Raw genomic sequence first — 25,254 nt, 5'->3', positions numbered from 1 at the left:
ATAAGCAGAGAGTGCTTGGTAGTGCTGTCCTCAGACGTTAAACTCTGCAGCTCGTGTGCTGACGAAGACCAGAGGGCGGCCCACATTACACCGGTTTTAGAATCACTGCATTGGCTCCCCGTGTGTTTCAGGATCGATTTTAAAGTTCTTTTATTGGTTTTTAAATGTCTTAATGGTCTTGGGCCTTCTTATGTTTCAGATCTGCTTTTACCATATGAACCCTCGCGGACCTTGAGGTCCTCTGGTACTGGCCTTTTGATTGTCCCTAAAGTCAGGACACATACTCACGGAGAGGCAGCTTTTCAGTGTTATGGTCCTCGTCTGTGGAACAGCCTGCCGGAGGAGCTCAGGGCCGCAGAGAACGTACATGTTTTTAAGAACAGGCTCAAGACCCACCTTTTTAATTTAGCTTTTAACTAACGTTTATTTATTTTATGCTTATTTATTCTAACCTGTTATTCTATTTATATTATTAATTTAGTTTTTACCTAATATTTATTGATTTTATTCTTATTCATTTTTTATCTTCTTACTCTGTTTATACTTATATTTATATTGTATCCCACTCTTATTTATTTTATCTCTCTATCCTGTTTATATTCTTATTAGGTTATATCTCCAGTGTTTCCTCGGAGGGGGCTCTCTGCACCGGGGCTGTGATCAACTGTGGCTGCTGGGGCTCTGTGGGTCTTCTCAGCCTGGCTGGGGGGCTTCTTTGCCTCCCTCCTGCTGCGTGCCCAGCCTGGAGGCTGCGGTCTGTGACTGGCTCCCGGTGCAGGTGATAGTGTTTCCTCACTTGGCTAATGTGTACCCAGCTTAATATCATTCTTTAAGTGTGTGTGGCGTGGGGGGGGGGGAAATGTGTGTATTCATGATCGTTTCTGTTAATGACAGTGTGGGAGAGTGAGTGGGAGGGTGGGGTGGGCTGCTTTTAACCATGTAAAGCACTTTGTGCTACAGTTTTTTTTTTGTATGAAAAGTGCTTTATAAATAAAGATTGATTGATTGAAATGTGACGAAACTATTCAGGAAAAAGCGCAATTTTAAAACTGGTATATATCATATCCATAGCTCAATTACCTGTTCAGTCCATCGCTCATTTGCCTATTCAGTACATAGCTCACCTTCCTGTTCAGTCCCCTGCAGCAGTTCAGTCTCCTGGTCAGTCCCCTGTAGCTGGTCAGTCCCCTGTAGCTGGTCAGTCTCCCGGTCAGTCCCCTGTTGCATTTTAGTCTCCTGGTCAGCTACATACTCGCCCACCTGGTCAGCTATACATTCAGCCAGGGGTCCGAATACATTCTGGCCCTGCATCGATTCCTGCTGGAAGCTTGGGTGAGCCCATCCAGCACTCTGCAGCTCCCACGCTGCCATCTGCCTCATCCGCTGGGGGTTCCAGAGAGCCCTTCCAGCACGTCCTTGTGTTCGCTGGGGGTCCTGGAGAGCCCATCCAGCACATCCTCATGTCTGCTGGGGGTTCTGGAGAGCCTGTCCAGCACTTTCTCGTGTCTGAGGGGCCCATTCAGCAACCTGTCTCCGCTGGAGGGTCCAAGGGACTGCTTCAGCCCTCCGTCTCCGCTGGAGGGTCCAAGGGATCTATCCAGCCTGCAGCACCACCACCTGCGGCTTCCACACCATCGCCTACAGTGACTCCGCCTCTGTGCTTGCAGTGCCTCCGCCTCTGGCTTCCACGCCATCGCCTGCAGCACCTCCGCCTCTGGCTTCCACTCCGTCGCCTGCCTCACCTGGTCCTGCGGTTACTACGCTGCTGTCCAAGGTATGTCCAGCGCCTCAACATCACCGGCCGCTTTCCAGGCCACTGGTTGGGTGTCATCGCCGTCATGGGCGACCTCCGACCTGCTCAGTGTCCGCCTCTGCCTTCCACATGGCTGGCCTCCTGATCTCCTTCGCCTGCGTCGCCGCCGCTGCCTTCTGCGCCGCCGGCCTCCGGATCTCCTTCGCCTGCGTCGCCGCCGCTGCTTTTCACATGGTTGGCCTCCCGAACTGAACTGTTTTGGACTCCTGTGTTGCCTGCCTCCGGGTCAGCCCCCTGAATCATTGATGAACTGCTCCCTGTGCGCCAGTGTTTTTTGTGCACGTTTTGTTTTTGGACTCTTTGTGCTCCTTTTTTTTATTCCGTTCCTTGTCAAGAATCACAGTGATTCTTGACAAGAACATTGTTGGGCAGTGGAAGGAATATTTCAAGGACCCCCTTAATCCCAGTCTTCCGTGGAGGAAGCAGAGTCTGGGGATGAGAGGGAGAACTTGTTTAATACCGGGGGTGATGTCACTGAGGCAGTTAAACAACTCCTTTGAGGCAGGGCCCCTGGAGTGGATGAGGTTTGCCCTGAGTTCCTGTGGGCTCTGGATGTTGTAGGCCTGTCTTGGTTGATACGCCTCTCCAGTGTTGCGTCGAGATCAGGGGTGGTACCTTGGATTGGCAGACCAGAGTGGTGGTTCCCATTTTTAAGAAGGGGTACCAGAGGATATGTTCAAACTATAGGGGGATCATACTCCTCAACCTCCCTGGGAAAGTCTATGGCTGGTCATGGAACATTGGACCAGCTCTATACCCTCTCAAGAATACTTGGGGGTGCATAGAAGTTTGCCCAACCAGTCTATATGAGTTCTGTGGATCTGGAGAAGGCATCTGACTGTCTCTGTCGCCGTGTCCTATAAGAGGTGCTTTGGGAGAATAGGGTGTCTGGTCCATTGGTATGGGCCAGTCAATCCTTATGCAACCATTTCAAGTGCTTGGTCCGCATAGCCGGCAATAAGTTGGACATGTTTCCAGTGGATAAGAGACTTCGCCAGGGCTACCCTTTGTCACAGATTCTGTTCATAATTTTTATGGACAGAATTTCTAGGTGTAGCCAAGTGGCGGAAGGCTATTCTCTGCTTTTTGCAGATGGTGGGGTTCTGTTGGCTTCATCAGGAGATGGCCTCCAGCTCGCACTGGAATGGTTCACAGCCAAGTGTGAAGCAATGGGAAAGAGAATCAGCACCTCCAAATCTGAGGCCATGGTCCTCAGCCGGAAAAGGGTAGCGTGCTCACTCCAGGTAAAGGATGAGTTCCTGAGTGGAGGAGTTCAAGTATCTCGGGTCTTTTTCACGGGATATGGGAGAAGGGAGCGGGAGATCGACAGACAGCTGCAGTGATGTGGACGCTGTACTAGTCTGTTGTGGTGAAGAGGGAGCTTGACCGCTCATCCAAGAGGCTTTTTTCAGTGAAACAACTTCAAGAAATTTAGAGAAGTTAAGACGCTTTTTCTTTCCAAGCTCCTTAGACTATGATGACCTGGAGGCATATAAGAATGCAACTCTGCTTCCTGGTCCCAACTCTGGGTAGTCACATTTTGGGAGGTTTAATGAATTTGTCCAGATTTCTAGAAATGACAACTGATCCATCGAAAGTGGGATGGATGCTGTCTCTCCTAACAAAACCAGGTTTCCTCCAGAAAGTTTCCAAATTATCTATTGAGCTCACATTGTTTTTTGTCCTCTTGATGGCCTTTTCTGAAGCATGACAATTAGTTCCAACAAGTATTCCAACAAGTACTGTTTGTGGATCCTCTGCACTTTAGTCTTTCTACTTGTCATGTCTGTCTTTGTCCACTAGGTGTCTCCCTCTGCTAATTTTCTCCAAATCAGAACCATCAGATTTGTGGAGTGTGGGGATGCTCTGCCTGCCAGACACAGCTCAGGGCAATAAATCAAGTCTTTCCTCCACAATATAAAGGCCTGTATCATTTAGTTTTTATAATATAATGTATATATCAGTGTGATCAAACTTTTAATCAGCAAAAATAACAATACATGTCATCACTGTAGACAGAATAATAATAATATAATATCCAAAACTCAAGGATTCCTTCTTTTTTCTTTTTTTTACACTTTAAAAGTTCAAACCTCAAAGACACTAATTTTACTGTCATATATGATCAAGAAAATCAACAATCTTCACATTTCAGAAACTGGAACCAGCTTTAAATGTGACTAAAATAATATTAAAACAATCAATTCTCTAATCATTGACTAGCTGATGAATCATTGCAGCGCCAATATATTGTTGCATTTGACAACCCACTACAGCAACTACAGAATAAAACCACTAACCAAACTGATAAAAGATTTCAAACATGCTGAATATGAAGAGTAGTATCATTTACTCACATAATTATCAGCCAAAAGAACAAACTCAGATTTATATTGAGGTAAGGTATATAAATGTAAGTAAATGTTGAATCAGTGCAATATTATTTTCACACATCAATGGACCACTGAACTTCTCAGCTTCTAAAATCTAAAGCCTGATTTACAAACTACACAATAATGGTCAGGGGTCAAGATAAAACTATCTTCTCTCTCTAATTGAATTTAATCATCTCTGCAGTGGCTCCATAATCTAAAAGCCAAAGTCCAGCATAGAGCGGTTGAGTGAATGTGGTCTGGACTCTGTGGAGGAGAGTCATGGTTTCAGAGACGCTGTAGAAAGACAGAATACCTGTTCTGTGATCCAGGTACACTCCTACTCTGGAGGACCGAGGACCTGAGAGGACAGTTTTGACACTGTTGTGCCAAAATTTATAACTTTTTCTGTAACAACGTAATGCCCAAGATTTGTCATTGTATCCAAAAAAACATTCATTGCCCAACCCTGCTCTGCTGATATTCTTGTATGTGACTGCTACATAAACTCCTCCCCCTCTCCACTCCACCTCCCAGTAACAACGTCCATTCAGACTCTCTCTACTCAGGACCTGTAAACATTCAGTAAATCTGTCTGGATGATCAGAATAAGACTGTTGTTGTTTTATTAATGTTACTTTTGTGTTCCCCTCAGATAATAACAGATGTGTGTTTGCTGTGTTTGGATCCAGTGTGATTTCACGTGAATATTTTAAGAATCCAGCTCTGGTCTTTGGCTCTGGTGGTGACAGTAAAACATCCTCTGCAGTGACTGTCAGTGAGATTTTTTTCCATTCCTCTCTCAGAATGTCCCGTAGTTTATCTCTGGTCTCTGACACAGCTGCTGTCACATTCTCAAAGTACCTCAGAGGACGAATATTGATGCTGGATGAGTTTGTAGACTCACTGAGTGCTGACAGTGAGGGGTAGTTGTGTAGAAACTGGTTGTGATCCTCTGTGTGTGAGAGCTGCTCCAGCTCGCCGTCTTTCCTTTTCAGGTCAGCGATCTCCTGCTCCAGCTTCTCCCGAAGCTCTTTGACTCGACTCACTTCAGTTTCCTGCTGGGATCTGACCTGCTGCTTCACATCAGAGCTTCTTTTCTGGATGAGACGGATCAGCTCAGTGAACATCTTCTCACTGTCCTCCACTGCTTTATCAGCAGAGCCATTGATGGCCTCCACCTCCTGTTGAAGCAGCTTCACATCTTTCTCTCGCTCCTGGATTCTCTGCTGGATGTTTAGTCGTCTCACCTCGAGCTCCTTCTGCTTCTCAGTCCTTTCTGCTGCAGCTGGGACTGTTTCATGGCCTTTATGTTCATCCATTAAGCAGAGATAACAGATACTCTGCTGATCAGTACGACAGAAAATCTTCATCACCTCCTCATGACGAGAGCAGGTGTTCTCCTGGAGCTTCTTGGAGGGCACCACCAGCTTGTGTTTCTTTAATGGAGCTGCATCATAGTGAGGTTGGAGGTGTTTCTCACAGTAAGAGGCCAAACAGAATAAACAGGACTTGATAGCTTTCAGCTTCCTCCCAGTGCAGACATCACAGGCCACATCTTCAGGTCCAGCATAGCAGTGATCAGCTGGAGCAGCTTGGAGTCCAGTCTTCTTCAGCTGCTCCACTAAATCTGCTAACATGATGTTTTTCTCCAGGACAGGCCTCGGTGTGAAAGTCTTCCTGCACTGAGGGCAACTGTGGATTCCCTTCCTGTCCTCTTCATCAAAGTGTGCTTTAATACAGTTCCTGCAGTAGCTGTGTCCACAGGCTGTAGTCACTGGATGCTTCAGTAGATCCAAACAGATGGAACAAGAGATGGTTTCTCGGTCCAACTGAACTCCTTTCTGCGCCATTTCTCCTCTCAGTGTCAGTGACTGTCTAAGTTTCTCTTCCTTATCACTGAAACCAGTCTGAGCTCTGATCTCAACAACGTTTCTGCAGTGAATGGAGCCTGTCAGCTCTTACATGTCACCACATGTTGATTACACCTATCTTCAAAATTCAGATCTGAAGGTGAAGGAACGAGGAAACATGTGGACAGAGAGGAGGTGCTGTGTTTAAGAGCAGGAAGAAGAGGGAGGGTTATCAGGCTGTGCTTCACTCCAGGAAGAGGAGCAGTTTGAGAGCGATACTGTGTCTTTAACCTTTTTTTATTTAGTGCTAACCTCACCTTTTAAGCTCCTTAACCCTTTCCTCTATATAAATAAACCTCACTTTAGAAATGTCAGAGTTGTCACTGAAGTTAGCAAACAGTCTTTCAGTTTTAGTCAATGCAGGAGGATAATGATCCTAAACATACAGATAAGGCAGCCACTGACATGTTGCTTCTGTTGCATTTAAGTTTATGCTCATTTGAATTGTTTCTCTCCCTCAAATACCATCAAAGGTGAGAGCGTGCAGCAGGTGTAGTAGTTGGTATATGAGGCAGTAAACAAATTAAAGCTATTTCAAACACATTCAGCTCCACAAACATGTGATAAATGTTTGACAGGAATAATAAAAAGAAACTCTGACTTCTTCTTTAAAAGTACTCCCAAAATTGTCCAGAACAAAAGCTGAACAGCTTTTTCTGGGAGTCACAGTATTTCTAACATAATACAGCAGATCACAGAGCCTGTGTCAGCTCAGCTATCAGAATCAAACAGTGAAGCTGACCTGTATAAGTAGCGAGTATCTGATGAGGGAAAGAGCTGAAAGTGCAGTATTCCAGGTAACTGCAGGACCAATGAGAAGTGGTAACAGCTGTGTTGATGGGGAAAGAAGGGAAAGTGTGAGGGAAGTAAAGAGTTTAGGGTTACCTGGACTGTGTCGTAGTGGTTTTATTTATGCACTATGACTCATTCAAAACAGTCTCATTATAATAATAGACAGCAGGTCAGACAATATGCTAATCAAGGGAAATCTACAAACCAGTAATGAACTGTTTCATAAACCACATTTAATGCAAATCTATGATATGTGTTAAAATGAAATTGCCTGAAGTTGCGGCAGAGTGTAATGCAGGACTCATCTCCCTTCCAGAAGTAATAAATGTATAAAATGGTCTACTGAGCAGTGTGTTGTCTTCCATCAGATGCCTATGAGGAATCAAAAGAACTCGGTGAAGTGTTGATATTTAAAAATTGGGGGCTCGCCCGGGATTCCAATAGGAGACTAAAGAGGACAGATTGGGTGATCTGAGCTCGAACAGTGAGGCGAACAGCGACCCGGGTCATTTTAAAATAAAGGTAAGCCCCGCCTGTTTAAATCAAAGCGTGCATATTTGAGCTAATCTAAATTGTCTGTTTGCTAAGTTGATTGGATACTCAGTGTCAATTTGCTGCAGTAGACAAAGAGGTGGTGTGTGATCCATCCCAGTGCATTAGAGCAACGAAACTGGGTGTGTAATAAGTATCTAAGCTGAGTAAACAAAATTGGATGTTGCGGCTAAAGACTGAAGGTGTAACAGTAATTATACCAGGGCATGGTCGCTCCCACTCGACCTTGGATGCGAGGTGAGACCTGTGGGATTGGATACTAGGGTGGCAACCTGGGAAATTGAGGACCCCCAAATAGCTAAAGTTGTGGTTAGTGATCCTCGCCACAGTCTTCATGACAGTGGGCCCAAGTTCTTTCGCTGGCCAGGTTCCGTGCTGAGATTGGTGAGCTGCAGTGCCTCTACACTATGTGTGAATGTTGGGTTAGTTAACTGGGATTAAAGTTGAAATTTGCGTCTAAAACCGTGTGTTTGGGTGTGTGTAGAGTGAGGCACGAGCTCTGCAATAATGTGTTAGTACTAGAATAGCACAGAGCAAGAGACTTTTGTTAACCACTGCAGGTTGATGTCTGCCGGCCATAAAGTGTAAAACTCGCTTTGACTGTTTAGATTAAAAGGACTTTAAGAGGCCCATATGTTGTGACCCATCCCACAGGCGAGTTAATTATTTTGTGTTGTTTAATAGCAGCTGCGTTGAGAAAAAGAGACGGGTTAGATTGGCATAGTAGATCTCCGCAGATGTGTGTGTGTGTTTGTGTGTGTGTGGAGTAGAATGTGACAGGCACCATGTCACATTCTAGGAGAGGAGAAGGTGGTGGGCCGTGAAGGCAAGAGAGGAAGTGGAGATAGTGGCTCTGGGTGGAAGACAGTCACTAAACAAATGGCAGAGAGGCAGAGAGGCAGTTTGTATGACAGCATGGGGAAAAGTGCCTAAAACAGAGGGTGAAGAGGCAAAAAGGGAAGTAAAAGAAGTGCCAAGAGAAAAAGAGTATCATTAAGTAAAATCATTATGACAATTGCAGAAAATGTAAAGAAGAAGTAAAGAAGAACAGGAGGAATTGGAAAAAGAAGCCAAGGGAATATTTAAATTAGGAACAAAAGGAAATGCGAAAAAGAAGGGTAAAGAGGTGGCTAAACGGGCAAACTGGGGTGTAGAAACTGAGGAATGCAGTGACATGAAGAGTGTGTGTGTGTGTGTGTGTGTGTGTGTGTGTGTAAGAAGCGCTATGTGTGCGTGTATAACAGGAAGTGAGAGTGTGTGCAGGGAGCCTGAAGGAAATCGGCTGATGTGAGTAGAATGGATGATGAAAGAGACGGGTTAAAATGTGGATGGACAAATCAGAATGAAAGTGTTATTGAGTAGTGATGAAAATGATATTAAATGAGTGTCTTAGTGTGTTAGTACAGGTGACCACGGACCTGGATCAACCCTCCTCCACGAGCACAGCGGCTGGAGCAAAATGATAGATGAACATAATTGGAACCATAACCAGGCCATGTTTTGGCTGAAACTTTCACAGCTTGACCTCCACGTACATGTTATTCTGAAAAACAGGCCTTGAAGGTGTTCAACCCCTCTCTGAAGACAAAATACGACTTACAAGTAACAGTATCCACTTCAAGGCTCAGCAACTGGGAAACGGACAGCAGCGATGAGAGAATTAGAGGAGACCATGGAGGAGAGATGAAGGCTATGAGAGTACATGAAAACTGGGTTGAAGTTTGGGGCAAACTGACTTGTGGAGGTTGAGAAAGTGTCCGAATCAATGAAACAAACGGTAAAATGAAATACATGCACATAAGCAGAGAGGCGCAAAAGACAAGGCACCTTTTAAGGAAAAGCCTTTTTTGGAAAAAAAAAGGAGCTAGGGCAGAGAGAGGCTTTGCTGAATCTGCAGCTCCCTGAACACACATACAATTAACCTGCCTACTAACGTACAAACATGCAATGAAGATCAGCTTACACTCATAAACACGTTAATATCTCCCTGCAATACTAAAGCAGGGGAACTGAACATACACTTGTTATTAAATGTTAGATTTGTCCACAGCTGACAGATAACTCTCCAGGTTGCATGACAACCGTGTAACTTTTGTAAAAGAGACTGGTATGACCAACCAGTGATCAGATAATAAATGTAGTTGTTAAGATAGTTAAATTGTGGGATGTTTTCCGCTGATTGAGCAACATGAGTGAGTTAGTGTGGGGAGGAAACTCTCCTCTGTGATAAGATTTAAACATGTATCTGTGTCGTCCTGTTAACTTGGGGGGTTATGAGTTGATATGCAAATTAGTTGGTTAGATTAGATCAGAGAAAAGATGAGATGATCATATTTTTATTTAAAAAGAAAAAAAAGAAAAAGGTGTGACAATGTGGATAGAGGCAGCGGGAAAAGAAAAAGCAACGTTAGAAGAACTACCTAAAGAAATGCTTAAAAGTGAGGTAGGAGAGAGAGCTGACACAGAGCCTGGGTGGGATCTCACACAGCAGAGACGGAGGGCGCTAAACCCAAGGCCCGTGTCATTACACGGGGGGAAAGTCCCAGACAGCTGGCAGAGCTGTGATGACACGCCCATCAAGCCCGGATGAAAAGTGAAGCCGAGCAACAGAATGCTTACCTCCATAACTCTGCATTAACACTGTCCAGGCCAATGACAGCCAAACACGGATGATTGGGCAGCAGAGGAAAGGGCGTCGCACAGTAAGAAGGAGCAATTGAGGTCAAAAGCCACCTCAGAATGGACAAAACACAGAACACTATGCAGGATTCACCTGCGGCGAGCATGTAGACTGGAGAAAGGACTGCCCCAATTGGGGTCAGAACCAGGGTGGACAGCACTGTGAGCAGCAGCAGCAGTCGCAAACAGACTGAAAAGGAGGAGGGCAGGACCCCAGGGCACGCTTCAGGCCGTGGTTTACCCAAGACACCAGAACAGGAAAGTGATGCACACCTACATGCTGATTCAGTGAAAAGTGATGCACGCATGAATACACATGCACAAGCTCATGCAAGGAAACGTGATGCAGACACACACACACGCTGATGCAATGAAGAATGCTTTGTTAACAAGTGTTCATGCTGATGCACAAAATACTCCACACACACATATACACACACAGAGAGATCTGGTTGCAAGAAGCCATTTAACACTTAGAACGCATTTCATACCATCCAGAGGCAGAGAGAACAAACAAAGTCTATAAATCTTTGCTTATGTAAACATTTTTTTTTTTTTTGCACGGCGAGGAGGTGGAAATTCTTGTAGAGTCAGGAGCCACAGACTCCATGGTATGCTCTGACTCCCTGAAATTCCAGCTAAGATTAGGAGGAAGGTACACTCGCTCTGTCTATGCAGCAGGGCATGTTTAAACAGAGAATTTTACCATTCCCCTGTCCTGTATTGATGGGCATGGCCAAATGTTCAAAAATGTTTTTATGGGCAGATTTATGACCGGCAAATTTACTGACAAGAAACTTGATGTGTAAATTAAACACAAAACTGATGTCCTGCCATGATGTCAGCACAATCACACAGTCAGAATGTGACTAAGCAATGCTGAAATACAGCCCTGTGACCCCTGCCTTTGTGTGTGAATATAGGCTGGACCCAGGGCCGCTCACTGAAAGTTTCTTTTACAAACAGCATGTGACTGCATGCCTCCAGATGCCTCTTTATGGCTGCTGAAGGCCTGCACTGCATTCCTTACTATGCTTCACAGGGCACTGATCAGAGATATGAGGAGGAGTGGTACAGAGTGAAAAAGATAAACTAACTGTGTAATGTTTATTTCGGAGCGCCACATTCTCTGTGATTGAGATTTAATTCATGGAAGAACAAAAGAAAGTGTTCAGAATGGATACATTCACCTTGATAGGTCTACTGACTGCAGGTGGGAAGACCTGCAGATTTCTGGACAATAACAACAGAGCTCGCAATTGGCGAGTCACGGAGTGACACATAAGTCTGAGTTCAGATCAAGTAAGGATCAGAAAGTAATCAAAGCCAGAAGCAGTGAATGCAACACTGCATGCTATGGCACCTGAGGTTCTAATCCTGACAGCATATTGTTCTATCAGGAAGCAAAACATTTCTGGTAAATTTTCTGGCTGATCTTTGGGTATTGCTTGATGTCAGGTTGATTTTGCTGGTTAGGCTTGGGGTGTTTTCTTTGTCTAGGAGAGAGATTTTTTTTATAAGTTGACATGTCTGAAACTGAGCCTAATATTTTTATTTTTTCTAACAGTTCACTGAGACATAAACTGGAAAGGTGTTATCCACCAGTAGTGATAAGCAAGCCTGCAAGATTGGAATTAACAGAGCTGTAAAATATTTTCTTGAGAGCAAGTATAAGGTGAGTTTCTCCAAATGACAATGGGCTTTGGAGAGAGCTAGCTATGTGGGACACGATCATGGTAAGTCCCTGTCTAAAAGGATTGCAGCGAGTCAAACCATTCCAAAATTATAAAGGATTGTTTTTCTTTTAAAAAAATGACATCATGATGCTGTCAGTGGATATTTGAATATGTTGCGGGTGAGACGCCACTATCAGCAATAACTGGTATGAATGTGTGTGACTGGACTGTGATGGACTGATGATGTTGACTAAAGTTTTGACTGACTTGAAATTGAGATTTAAGACTGAACTAACTTCAGAATGAGTACTTGCTGATGAACAATTCGCCCAGACGGTGGCGAAAGAGTGAATGTATGCTCTTTTTGTCTTTACAGGAGCAAAGGAGACTGACAATGACCAGAGATGGGAGGACTTTTCTAGGTTCACATGAGCCTGTTTGCCCTGCAGACTTAACCCTTTAAGTGCCACTTCCTGTGTCACTGATTCTTGTAGAGGAAAAAATATGTATTTACTAGCTTTTATTGTTTATGATGCCACAATGTATTGTTGAAAAATGCCAAACGTGACAGTTGAAGAATGTACCGTGTTAAACCCAGGATGACTAAGTTGACAGAAGCGAATGGTTAACCACATGATTTTGTTGCAGCCATTTCTAGAATCGGTTTATCCAGATCTGCTCTACAAGATGCATAACTGGCTAATGTTTTTTTTTTTTTTTTTTTTTTTTTGAAGGTCGTTGTGGAGGATTTCACATCTGGGATGATATAGGATTTGGGCAAGCTATGGACACAGTGGTGGTTTAATGATCTGGGGAAATAAACTCCATAACCCAAACTGGTGGCTGTAGTGCTGGATGCCTTATTACTCTTATGACCTTGGGTTATTTATAAATGTGAAGTTTACGTTGACTTATGGGTTTTCCTTCTAAGCAGTTCTGCAGATGCAGGCTCTGGGCGGAGCCAGGAATTCAACAGATTTAAGATGAAAACACACTGATTTCATTTCCACACAGGTCTGCAGGCCTGGAGCAACGATACTCGAGAGGAGAATTTCTGTTTTTTTGAGAAATGATGTCACTAACCTTTTCTTTTTAATTTGATAGTTTTGGTGAATTGACACATGGGAGTGTGTCAAAAAGGGGGGAATCCCAGGTTTAACATGAAACAACGGTTTCTATGATCATTTTCTATGACTTTATGGTGATTTGTGTGTTTAACAATTTAGGTACGGTAAAACTTAAGGTTATAATGACCCATAAGATTCCAGAACTCAAGATTTTTTTAAGAGAACCAGTGAGAAGCATAAATCATTCTTGTCAAATGTCAGGGTTGAAAATTTTTGACTTCTCCTACTAAAATAAGCGGTTATAATCATTTTCATACACACACTGCGAATGTGCTCATGAGAGTTGGCACTCAGTCTTTTGAAGGTCGAAAGCTTCGTTCGGCATGACTGTCCGGACTGATATATTGTAGGATTGACTTAGAGTGAAGACGGATATTTGCAAACATGCTTACACACATAGATAATGGTTAGAATAAGTCTCTGGGTCAGAGAGTTCTGAACATGATATTCTGAATCAACTTTGAATCACAAGAAGAACAATAATGATATTAGATTATCTAGGCTAGGCAGAGAGGTATTTTCCTTTTCCGTCTCTTACAGTGGAAGGAGGTCACGAAGTTACGAGGATGCTTTGCAGCAGACACCAAGACTGCCAAGACAGCGATTGGGGTCAAGGTTCATGCCGTTTGGGGTCCTGCTAGTCACCTCGAGAGGATTCCAGAACCACAGCAATAACCACAAATGGGGTTGGTGGAAATCCAAAAGGACCGCATCAAGGAGGCTTGAAGCCCTGACTCAGCTGAGTCAGAGAGATCCCAGACCTCAACCACAGGGGGCAGAATAATCCCCCGGGCTGTGGAAAAAACCTCAGGGTTGTCCACCCCTGAGGTTGAAGCAAGAAGAGGAGAGGAGCATAGAGAATCGCCTGCCCCGGAAGATTAATTGTTTAACTGTAAAGAAGGTCAAAAGCTCCTTAGAGAGAGGTTCTAGTCTGAGCACAAAGGTAGAAACAGGAAACAACCAGAATGGGGATGGCGGGAATCTGAAAAGTAATGGGAGGTCTGAGAGTATTAGCTTTAGTAATAGTCGGTGTGATTTTATGCTTTGTCAATTGCCCAAACACAGCTGGTCATCCCACATCTGGTCCACGCGTTAAAGGGGGAAGGGGGACAGACTGTCCAGAGAGGGAAAAGAAGCGCGACAACTAAGCGAACTGACACCTATTGGGTATAAAGATAGCATTCTGTGGTTAGACTGGCTAATACAGAGTGCGAAAGAGCAAAAAGTGACAGACTGTGTGGCATGCGTAGCCGCCTGCCAACATCTATTCACTGAACCTGGTCCTCTCTATCCCACTGACACATAGGGACTTGGTTGTATGTTTAAACGAACCAGAACAGGAAACTGCTCCATTTTGTCCAGTCTATTCCCACAAATTGACAATAAAACAGGTTCAGGACCTTTCACCCCAAGAAAAGCTAACTATACTTGTTTTAATTTTACAGTAAGCAATGAGGGAAGCCACAAGCACGACACGGGAGAGGGTCTTGATGCATGCTCAATCATCCAATACAATCTTCCTTCAGTGGGCTGGTTTCAGTCATTATGCAAATGTACTGTTTATAAGATTGGGGAAACCTGCAGTCACCTGAGACTGAAGAAGTCACTTGGATGAGCGACGAAACGTTTCTCCCACAAAACGCTACGTCCAGATGAACAGATTCAACTTTTGGAGATGCGGGAGAGGTTGACTCTGACTGGTGCACTGTGACGTATCCGGCCAGAGGAAAGGTAAATCAAGAAAACGGTATCTACATAGGCCCATGGGCGCATGCAGGTTTGTACTATTATTGCGGTGAGTACAGGCTATACGTCAGAATCTCTAGCGGGACTTCTGGCTTGTGTGTCATGGTACGTGTCGGGGCGCTTTTAGTTTTAGTGGATGAAAAGAGGGTGTGACTGGATAAACCCGGCACTGCCCAATTAACAGCGAGGCCCAGATGTCATGTTTTGAGGAAGTGCTCGACAGGCTCATTTGACCTTCCTGTGGGTTCACTAACGTAAATAGATGCTATTGGTGTGCCCAGAGGGGTGCCTAATGTGTATAAATTGGCTGACCAAATTGTGGTTGGGTTCGAGAATTTGCCTGTGGTTGCAGGAATTATTCCAATTATTCTAATTATTCCAATTATTCCAAATAAGAATGTGGACCATAATAATTACATCCACTACAATGTGCTTAGGTTGGCTAACTTAACTTGTGATGCAGTAGAAGTGTTAGCAGAGCAATTAGGACACACTTCTCTTCCCAACAATACCACCCCGGATGGAATTGTGACCGGTGGAAGTGGAAGGCCTGAAGAACTTGTCTAACACCATGTATGAGCACTCGGGAGTCGACAATCTGCTGGAGGAGTGTCTGACCTCTGTCTGGGGAATGGAAGGGTTGTATCATGTCCATTAGGGTTTCTTTATCCGTTTTTATAGCTATTTTGGTAACTTGCGGTTTTTGCTGTTGTGTGCCGTGTATCCGAGCATTATTAGTAAGATTGATTAACCAGGCTGTTGGGGAATCAGATACCAGGGCAGACAACATGATGCCGCTATTGGGAACTGGGGAAAATCAGTATGCTGAAATTATTTTTGATGACTTTCAGTAGTGTTGATCTGCCATTGGGGCAGATCAAATGTTAAAATGTGTTTTGTGTTTCTTTATGCTTTTGTTTATTCTGATTGTGTATTCCATTAAGATTTGCCATTTGTTAGGTTTCTGTTCTGTGCCTGCCCTGGTCCCACTTTCCGTGTTCCCTCTGTCTGTCCACGATGTCATTATGTCGGCTTACGAGTCTGCGTCTGTTAAGTTCTGTGTCTCGTCTGGATCTCTGTGTCTGTCGTGTACTTCCTGTTTTATTTTGTAGGTCTGTGCCTTATGTCAGTGCGTTCAGCTTTGTGCTCTCCCTGTCTCGTCAGTGTAATCAGCGTCAGCCGTGTCTCCCAGCTGTTTTCTCTTAGCTCTTTTCACCTCTTGTATTTATTGTCTGCGTCTTCTCCTGCTCGTTGTTGCGTTGTACCCTCACGTTAACTGTGTGTTCCGTCTGCTAGCCTGCCTGCCTGCTTAGTGTGTTTTTGTATTCTCAGTTTAGTTAAGTTTCTGTTCTGTTGCTATCCAGCAATAAAGCTGAGTGTTTTGAGTTTACGTCTGCCTCCGAGTCCTGCATTTTGGGTCGTTTCTGCCTGCCTGCACACAGCCATGACAGAAATTGCCTGAAGTGCCTCAATACAATAAGTGTCATATAACTATATAGTGCAGTACTAAGTGGACACGGCCCTGATAATAAAGGAATTAGACTACGTGTCCTTTAGTGGTAGAATGTTGGAGACTCTTGCCCACGCTTGTCTGTAGAAGTAGATAACAGGGAATCATCTCTCAGTGGAAATTTACTGGAATACTGTTGTTTACACTAGAGTGGGAGAGCCTGTAATAAAACTGTTAACCACACACCGCCATTTTGAGATTCGCGGCAGAGTGTCATGCAGGACGCATCTCCCTTCCGAAAGTAATAAATGTGTAAAATGGTCTACTGAGCAGTGTGTTGCCTTCCATCAGATGTCTATGAGGAATCAAAAGAACTCGGATAAGTGTTGATATTTAACATATGTCCATAAGTCTGCACAGTCTGAAATCTCCTCACATTTCAGCCATCTTTTCTCATCATGGTCAACATGACTTTAACTACTTTGCTCATTAGTTTAGCTCATGCTTATTCAAGAACAGCTTTCTGAATTAGCAAATTTTTTAAGAAAATACTATTTAAATTTTTAAAAAAATACTAACTGCCCCTAATTTGAAAACGTCCATGATTTGTGTTTTCAGTAAGGGCACTTTCTTTGTTTTTGGAAAAAAATGCAATGATATCCAAACCAAAAAAAGAGAACAGTTTTTGAATTAGTTAATGATTGACACTCATTTATTTATCTGATGGGACAACTAAAGAATTATTCTATTCTATTCTTCTATTCATACTCCCTCTGTTCTGTGTCCAGTCAGTGTCTCTGTGTTCCCTCTGTTGCAGTGTCTGTGATGTCATAGTGTCTGCTTGTGAGTCTGTGGCTGTGTCCAAATTCAGGGGAATGATGCTCCGAAGGCCTTGGAGTGTCCTCAGGGAGAGAGGAAATTAGGACAGGAGGACTAATGGAAGGCAAACCAGGGCCAAGTAGCAGCTGTGGGCTTCCAACTGACCCCCTCTCCTGACCCTGGATACTTGCAATCCTAAAGGCAGAGGAAATCAAAAATGACAGTAGACAAATAAAAACAACACAACAACTCTTAGTAATTGCACATTTATTAACTTGTGTTCTTAAGAATTATCTTCTTGATAACACACATACGTACTTTGGGATAACTTAAAAAGAAATACATTCTTCTGGCCTGCAAGGGGGTGACTTTCCACTGTAGGCCCATCTTCTCCACAATTGTCCTGATCACAACAAATAAAAGAAGAGAGAAAACCATCCTTAAATCCAAAGGTTTTTACAGCAGAACACCAGAGGAACACCGTCTGGACATCACAGGTACAGCAGCGGTCCCCAAGTCGTTTGGTACCGGGTTGCGAGAGTTGAGGCTCTGGTGTGAAATTTATGGTTTTCAGGGTTTTTATCGTTAACTCGGTTTCCCTTGTTTTTTCCCATATTGTAGTTGTGTGTCTTATTTTGAAAGAAATATTTGCACGTTACCATAGCGACCAGAGAGGATTAAGGGGCAGAGAGGAGGATGTTACTCTCAATGTTGTTGGCGCATTTCAGGAGGACGCTGGTAATAAAGTTACACAACTACACAGTGAATTCGCATTTATTATTATATTTACAAAATACCACAGTTTTTGTCTTTGTTTGTATCATTTTATTTTGCTGACGGCGGTTCCTGTCTGACATTAAACCGGTCCCTGGCGCAAAAAAAGTTGGGGACCGCTGCTGTACAGCATGAGGTTTAATATGATTTGTAAATTGATTCTGTACCTCCACGCCACAGTGGACCAATTCTTCACCCCAGGGAAGAGGTGATTGTTTTCTCCTTGTTTTAATAAATTGAGCCGTTTGGTCTTTTTTCCCACAACATATCACTAAAATCATTCATTTGAAAAAAATCAAAATTGGCTGTATGAAATTGGCTATACATGAAAAACCGCCGGACCCACCATACAAGCTAGTTTACAATTATTTAAATAAAAAAACAAAAAACAAATAACATGTCTATGCAGATGCCCAAAGCTTAACAACACAACCGCTATAACAATTTAACTTTTGTACTACCAGATTTTCATATACTTACGTTTGAAGTGTTTTCCTCTCCCGCTTCGACCACCATCGTTATCAGAAAAAGAAATCTCCTGTATGGCCAGCAATGAATCCTGGGATATGGTAGGACATGAAGGATATACCGGACCCATCCTTAAAATTCAGGGAAAAGTAGGATGCATTTGTCTCCACATTTGGAGTATTCTTTGAATTCAGACAGCCTTTGTCATGTCGCTGTGACGTCATTGCTTCTAAATTGGCATTTGACGCATCCTTCCCCTGAATTTGGACACAGCCATCCTTCAAATTCGGGGAAAAGTGGGACACATTTGTTGCCACATTTGAAGGACTTTGAATTCTGACAGCCCTTCGCTGCAGGTGAGCCCATGTCCCCTGCACGACACTGCAGACTGTGCACCACAATCATCCTTAGATTAAAAAAAAAAATCTGATATAATTAATTTAAACTGTAAATACCATCTATCCATCCTCTACTGTTTATTCTTTTCAAGGTTGTGTGGTGGCTGGAGCTTATCCCAGCTACCACAGGGTGAGAAATACAAAGAGTTAATATATCTTTCTAGCAATTACTTTTACAGAAAAGGCAGACAAATGTTTAAAACATCTCCCACAGAGCAGCAGAGAGCACATTCTGTTTAGTCAGCTGTAAATTTAGTCAATATCAGAGCTTAGGATTAACATTTTTAAAAAAGGAACTTTAACTTGGAACTACTCTATCCAACTACAAAGGGTAAAAGCAAGTTTAAAAAGAACAGAGATGACAAAGTTCAAAGGTAACTGAGAATATTCTGGTATGCATGTTTATGCAAAAATGTTTGGTTTTACTATTATTATTGCACAATGCTAAGTAGATTTATTCAAAAGTCAAATAACATACCGACATTGGCTTTGATGGTCTGATGTATGGGGCTTTCCATTTCTAAATGTTACAGATGAGATTTGCATCCAGCTCCTGTCCTGCACACAGTTTGGACAAAATCACCCTGTTGCCACAAACCATCAGAAACCCCAGGCAGAAACCCCAGAAAACAGTTAAGTTGAAAACTGTTTAAAAACAAAACAAAGAAAAAAAAGTAACACATCAGACATCACTCAGTCTAAACTGAAGTAGTGGATGGCACAACACAGAAGAGCTACCTCGTCAGGCCAGGACTCTGCAGTCTATTTACACCTACAGGCCAGTGGACACTCTTTCAAGGATGAGGATGTACACATACTGGACAGGGAGGAACGCTGGTTTGAGCGCGGAGTCAAGGAGGCCATTTACGTGAAAAGGGAAAGACCATCTCTGTATCGAGGAGGGGGCCTAAGGGTACATCTGTCACCATCTTACAATGCTGTGATTGCAGCCATTCCCCAACTCTCTGTGAATGGTACTCATGGCCATTGATCAGTGTTCTTTGATCAGATCAGATCATCAGAATTTGCATAATTAAGATTAAGGAACTGACTCTCAGTCCATTGTTCCTTCAGTGGGCTGGTTTCAGTCATTATGTACTGTTTATAAGATTTGGGGAAACCTGCAGTCAGCTGAGACTGAAGAAGTCACTTGGATGAGTGACGAAACGTTTCTCCCACAAAACGCTACGTCCAGATGAACAGAATCAACTTTTGGAGACTAAACTGAAGTAATTAGTACTTAGTTTATTGGACAACTCTTACACATACAAACAGCAACTTCCAAAAATGCCCCCTATCTTCTTCATCTGTCGTATTTAATGGCAGCTTGCATCCAAAGATGTTGCACTACTGCCATCTCCTGGCTTTTATTCTCACTTCACTTCCAAATCCTTAGATCCTCTCTAGCGATGAGACCAGTATTTCTCAAAAAACGAAAAGCCACTCCTTTCCCTTCATCATGACTTAACCGATTAACCACCTTTTCAAACGTTAGTTCCATTACACCACCCATTTCTACCCTCAACACTCTCCTTTGACTTACATACTTCCTACAACTAATCAGCACATGTTCAACCGTACCCATAGCATTACACCAATCACACAACCCAGTCGGATGTTTCCCCATCCTAAAAAGAGTACCATTTAGAAAGCAATGACCTGTTCGTATTCTACTTATAGTAACCTCCTCTATCTATTTAACCCACTATGGCTCTTAACTTTTATTGTGTTTTGTACCCTGTATAAATGTCTCCCTTTTACTTCATTATCCCATGCCATTTTCCAGAAATTCTTACTTTGTCCAAACTGTACTTTCCCTTCAGATTTTAACATTGGCATCTGCACATCAATATCTACTTTTTTAACAGCTGCTTTAGCCAAACTATCTGCTCTTTCATTACCCACAATACCTATATGAGCCGGAGTCCACATTACTATATTTTTATTTTGTTCAGACAATCTGTCATACAAAATTTGCTGATGGTTAATAAATAAATAAGTGTTTTCCTTATCAGTTACAGCTACTTGATTACTCTTATTAAGTACTGGATAACTCCATTCTCTTCTGTCTCCCCCCCATTTTCCTGATCATCCCCCAAACTTCCCCTATTTGAGTATCATTACCAACTTTACAACATAAATCTCACCAATATGTTCTCTTTGTTCTTCTTACTGCACTTCTGACTTTTGCCTGTGCTTTTTTGTAGTCAATTGAATGTTGAAAATTATGAGACCGTTTGACCAACTTAAATGCTCTATTTTTTCTCTTACTAATAACTTACATTCATCATTCCACCATGGAACTGATCTCTCCCTAACTTTCCCTGATGTGTTTGGAATAGCCTCCTCAGCCACACTTAACATAATTTGACTAATTTCTTGATTCATTCTTTCAACACAAATTATCTTGAGCTTGTAAAAGCTTCCTCTCACACAACCTATTAAATTTCCCCCAATTTGCCTTCCCAAACACCCACTTCTCTCCTCCTTCCCTCCTTCCTCCCCAAAAAGTAACACTGTGTTCTCCTCCACAATTACAACATTTTGGTTTTACTCCAACGCCACACTTCCCATACTCATGATCTCCAGAACACAGAGCACATCTCCTCTTCCCTTTACATAACTTTGCAATATGTCCAAATTCTTGGCAATTGAAACACTGAAACACATTGGTTTAGGTACAAACTCCCTCACACTGAATCTTATTAATCCAAAGAAGACCTCTTTTGGTACATCTTTAGTTTCAAATTTCACCACCACAGTTTCTGTTTCTACTTTGTCTGGACCTCTCGTCATGCTCCTTTAACTTCTTCATTCCTTAGTTTTAAATTCTCCACCAGTTCTTTTATATTTACATTTAACGGTACTCCCACAATAACTCCTTTACTTCCATTAATGCTCCTTTCTCCTACTCTTACAGTATTCTTCACTTTAACTTTGCACATCCCCACAAGTTACCTTGCTTTTCCACCTGCACTTCTGTTTTACAACCAACCAGTAAATTTCCATCTCTGAGTATCTTAGTATATTTGATTTCCCCAGCTTGTGCTTTAAGTGCTCTTGTTAGCTCAGGGCCATGTAAAACAGAAAATGGAACCCCTCAGGGAAGTGTAGTTAGCCCAACGTTTTTTTTTTTTTTTTTTCAATTTTGATGAATGATATTTTTAAAGATATGTCTGCTAATTATGGTAAATCACTTTTTGCTGATGATGGGGCATTATGGGTGAGGGGGCAGAATGTTGACCATCTCATTAAGAAACTTCAAGAGGGGATAGATAAAGTAGAAAAGTGGGGTGTAGAATTGGGTTTTAAAGTTTCTTTTGAGAAAACTAAAGTGATGTTTTTCACAAATATGAAAATTGAGGAAAATAAGCTGTTATACTTGTATGGGAAAGGGCTAGAAAGGGTGGATTATTTTTGTGTAGTTTTTGATAAGAGATTAACCTGGAAAAATCACATAGAGCACGTTATGGGGAAAAGTAAAAAAGGTTCTTAATATTTTTGCAGTGAATGGAGCCTGTCGGCTCTTACATGTCACCACATGTTGGTTACACCCATGTTCAAAGTGCAGATCTAAAGAGGAGGGAATGAGGAAACACGTGGACAGAGAGGAGGTGCTGAGTTTAAGGGCAGGAAGAAGAGGGAGGTTTTGAGAGCAATACTGTGTGTTTAACCCTTTTTTATTTACTGCTCACCTAAACTTTTAAGCTTATTAACCCTTTCTTCTATATAAATAAACTTAATTTTAGACATGTCAGAGTTCTTACTGGTGTAAAAAACAGTCTGTCATGGTCCGGGTGAGTGGCTATGTTTTTCTACATTGCTGTGGTCTCCAGCTCTGGGCGGAGTCCTCATGATCCTATCCATTGTCCACACCTCAGTGGGCTTTACTTAAGACCAGCGCACACAACTAGTCTTCGCCAGAACGCCTACTAACCTATGTTGGTGTTTGGCCATCTGTGTCTCCTGTGAATCATTGTGCTTGTTTTACTTACCTTGTGTTCTAATCCAATCCACGGATCATCTACTCACCCTCACTGCAATATTCACGCTTACCTGGACGCTCGTTCTCTCTGTGAAATCTCAGCGGCGATTCATGCTCTGTCCATTTCCAAGCTTCGCCTGCTTGCCTCCCTGTCTTTGCCACTTGGAATCTTTGTATCACTCCGCCTGGAATTTCTGCTATTTCTTCCACCATCTATATACTAACCCAAACCTTGTTGACTGCTCCCCCATGGCGTTCTCCACCTGCAGACTAGTAAGACTCAAATGATTTAGCCGTTTACTTTCCTGTCATCTTGCCAGTGCAATTCTGACAGCTTTTTCTGTTTTAGTGACTTTGATTATCATCTCTCAAACCACCACCACCCCTCTCTCAATCCCACTGTAGTTCACGCTTCATGTTCACAGCTCCAAGTATTATTCTGTTTTGTTTTGGGTTTTTTTTAAACAAAAGATTTGTCATTCAAACCTAGTTCAGTTCCTCCATCTCAATCTGCATTTGGGTCCACTCTCATGGTCTGGTCTACACCATCATAGCAGTATGATCTGGCCAGTATCATAGACCCAGCAGTTCCAGCCCGAACAGATTCAGAGAGCATTTTTAGGTAGCCACAAATAATCCATTCAGTTTCTATTAGCTCAGTACAAATCCATAAGTGATGGACAGACTAAGATTCTTGCCTCAATTCACACTTTGCAAACCAGTTTGGCCCTGGTTTGCAAAGCGAAGAAGTTTGCTCACCCTATTTCTGAGGGCAGTACAGCTAGAAAGTTATTGAGTCTCCAGCAGGGTCGTTGTAGTATGGCTGACTACCTGATCAACTTCTGGACAGCGACTGCTGAGGCGGGCTGCCTGGATCGAGCATTACAAGGAGTGTTTTTGCAGTCTTTAAATGAAACCATGAAAGATCAGCTCATTTCTTGTGTTGTGCTGGATGAGTGTGTAGACTCACTGAGATGTGAATGGTTGACACCAGAGGTGAAAAGAGCCACCAGGCTAAAGAAGGAGTCCTATCGGGCTTGGTTAGCCTGTGGGAATTCGGAGGCAGCTGATAGGTACCGACAGGCCAAGTGGAATGCGAATCGGGCAGTGGCTGAAGCAAAAACTCGGGTGTGGGAGGAGTTTGGAGAGGCTTGAAAAAAAAAAACTTTTGGACTGCCTCAAAGAGATTCTGGCAAAACGTCAAGCGACTCAGGAGGGGAAAGCGGTGCTCTACCTATACTGTGTATAGTGCTGGTGGAGCGCTGCTGACTTCGATTGAGAAAATTGTCGGGTGGTGGAAGGAATACATTAAGGACCTCCTTAATCCCACTGACACATCTTCAGAGGAGGAAGCAGAGTCTGGGGATGAGGGGGGTGATCCACCAATTTCTGGGGGTGAGGTCACTGAGGCAGTTAAACAACTCCTTGGTGGCAGAGCCCCTGGTGTGGATTAGGTCCACCCTGAGTTCCTGAAGGCTCTGGATGTTGTAGGGCTGTCCTGGCTGATACGCCTCTGCAATGTTGCGTGGAGATAATGGGTGGTACTCCTGGACTGGCAGACCGGGGTGGTGGTCCCCATTTTTAAGAAGGGGGACCGGAGGGTGTGTTCCAAATACAGGGGGATCACACTCCTCAGCCTCCCTGGGAAAGTCTATGCCAGGGTGCTGGAAAGGAGAGTCAGTCCATTAGTCGAACCTCGGATACAGGAGGAACAATGTGGTTTTCATGCTGTTCACAGAACACTGGACCAGCTCTTTATCCTCTCGAGGACACTTGAGGGCGCATGGGACTTTGCCCAACCAGTCCACATGTGTTTTGTGGCCTTGGAGAAGGCATTCAACTGTGTCCTGTGTTCACTTAGGTGCCCTCAGAATGTCCTCTCTGCTTTTCACGGATGATGTGGTTCTGTTGGCTTCATCGGGTGATGGCCTCCAGCTCGCACTGGAATGGTTTGTAGCCGAGTGTGAAGCAGCGGGAATGAGGATCAGCACTTCCAAATCTTAGGCCATGGTTCTCAGCCGGAAAAGGGTGGAGTGCCCACTCCGGGTTGGGGATGAGTTCCTGACCCAAGTGGAGGAGTTGAAGTATCTCGGGGTCTTGTTCACAAGTGGTGGGAGAAAGGACTAATCCGTCTGTCACTAGTCGACAGACGGATTGGTGCTGCGGCTGCACTGATGCGGACGCTGTAATGGTCCATCGTGGTGAAGAGAGAACTGAGCGTAAAAGTGACACTCTCAATTTACCCGTCGATCTATGTTCCTACCGTCACCTATGGTCACGAGCTGTGGATAGTGACCGAAAGAATGAGATTGCGGATACAAGCGGTGAAAATTAGCTTCCTCCAAAGGGTGGCTGGCCTCTCCGTTAGAGATATGGTGAGAAATTCAGCCATCTGGGAGGGGCTCAGAGTAGAGCCGCTGCTCCTGCACATTGAAAGGAGCCAGTTGAGGTGGTTCAGGCATCTGACAAGGATCCCTCCTGGCTGAGGTGTTCTGGCCGTGTCCCTCAGGGAGGAGGCCCCGGGGCAGACCCAGGACACGCTGGAGAGATTATTTCTCTCGGCTGGCCTGGGAACGCCTTGGTGTTCCCCCGGACAAGCTAGAGAAGGTGGCTGGGAAGAGGGTGGTCTGGGCTTCTCTGCTTAGGTTGCTGCCCCCACAACCTGGCCTCGGATAAGCGGAAGAAGTTGG

At 43.6% G+C, this 25,254-nt stretch overlaps 2 protein-coding genes across 2 annotated transcripts in view; both read right to left on the bottom strand.

Moving 5' to 3' along the window:
• LOC100695786 (zinc finger protein 239) overlaps positions 1–25,254 on the bottom strand; it is a 630,955-nt gene that overhangs the window by 83,852 nt on the left and 521,849 nt on the right. The window lies entirely within an intron of this gene.
• Positions 3,889–6,145, bottom strand: LOC109203663 (E3 ubiquitin/ISG15 ligase TRIM25-like). The gene has a single exon (XM_019363378.2). It carries the CDS (start codon positions 6,036–6,038, stop codon positions 4,365–4,367), a length of 1,674 nt encoding a protein of 557 aa, XP_019218923.1. The 5' UTR covers positions 6,039–6,145; the 3' UTR covers positions 3,889–4,364.

Source organism: Oreochromis niloticus, linkage group LG3 (genome assembly GCF_001858045.2).
Source record: "Oreochromis niloticus isolate F11D_XX linkage group LG3, O_niloticus_UMD_NMBU, whole genome shotgun sequence".
Taxonomy (NCBI): Eukaryota; Metazoa; Chordata; class Actinopteri; order Cichliformes; family Cichlidae; genus Oreochromis; species Oreochromis niloticus.
The sequence above is the reverse complement of the archived record's forward strand: the minus strand, read 5'-3'. Positions and strand labels throughout refer to the sequence as shown.

Bases quoted from the DNA above. Each gene is read 5' to 3' on its own strand.
- LOC109203663 (XM_019363378.2), bottom strand. From the start codon at position 6,038: ATGGCGCAGAAAGGAGTTCAGTTGGACCGAGAAACCATCTCTTGTTCC.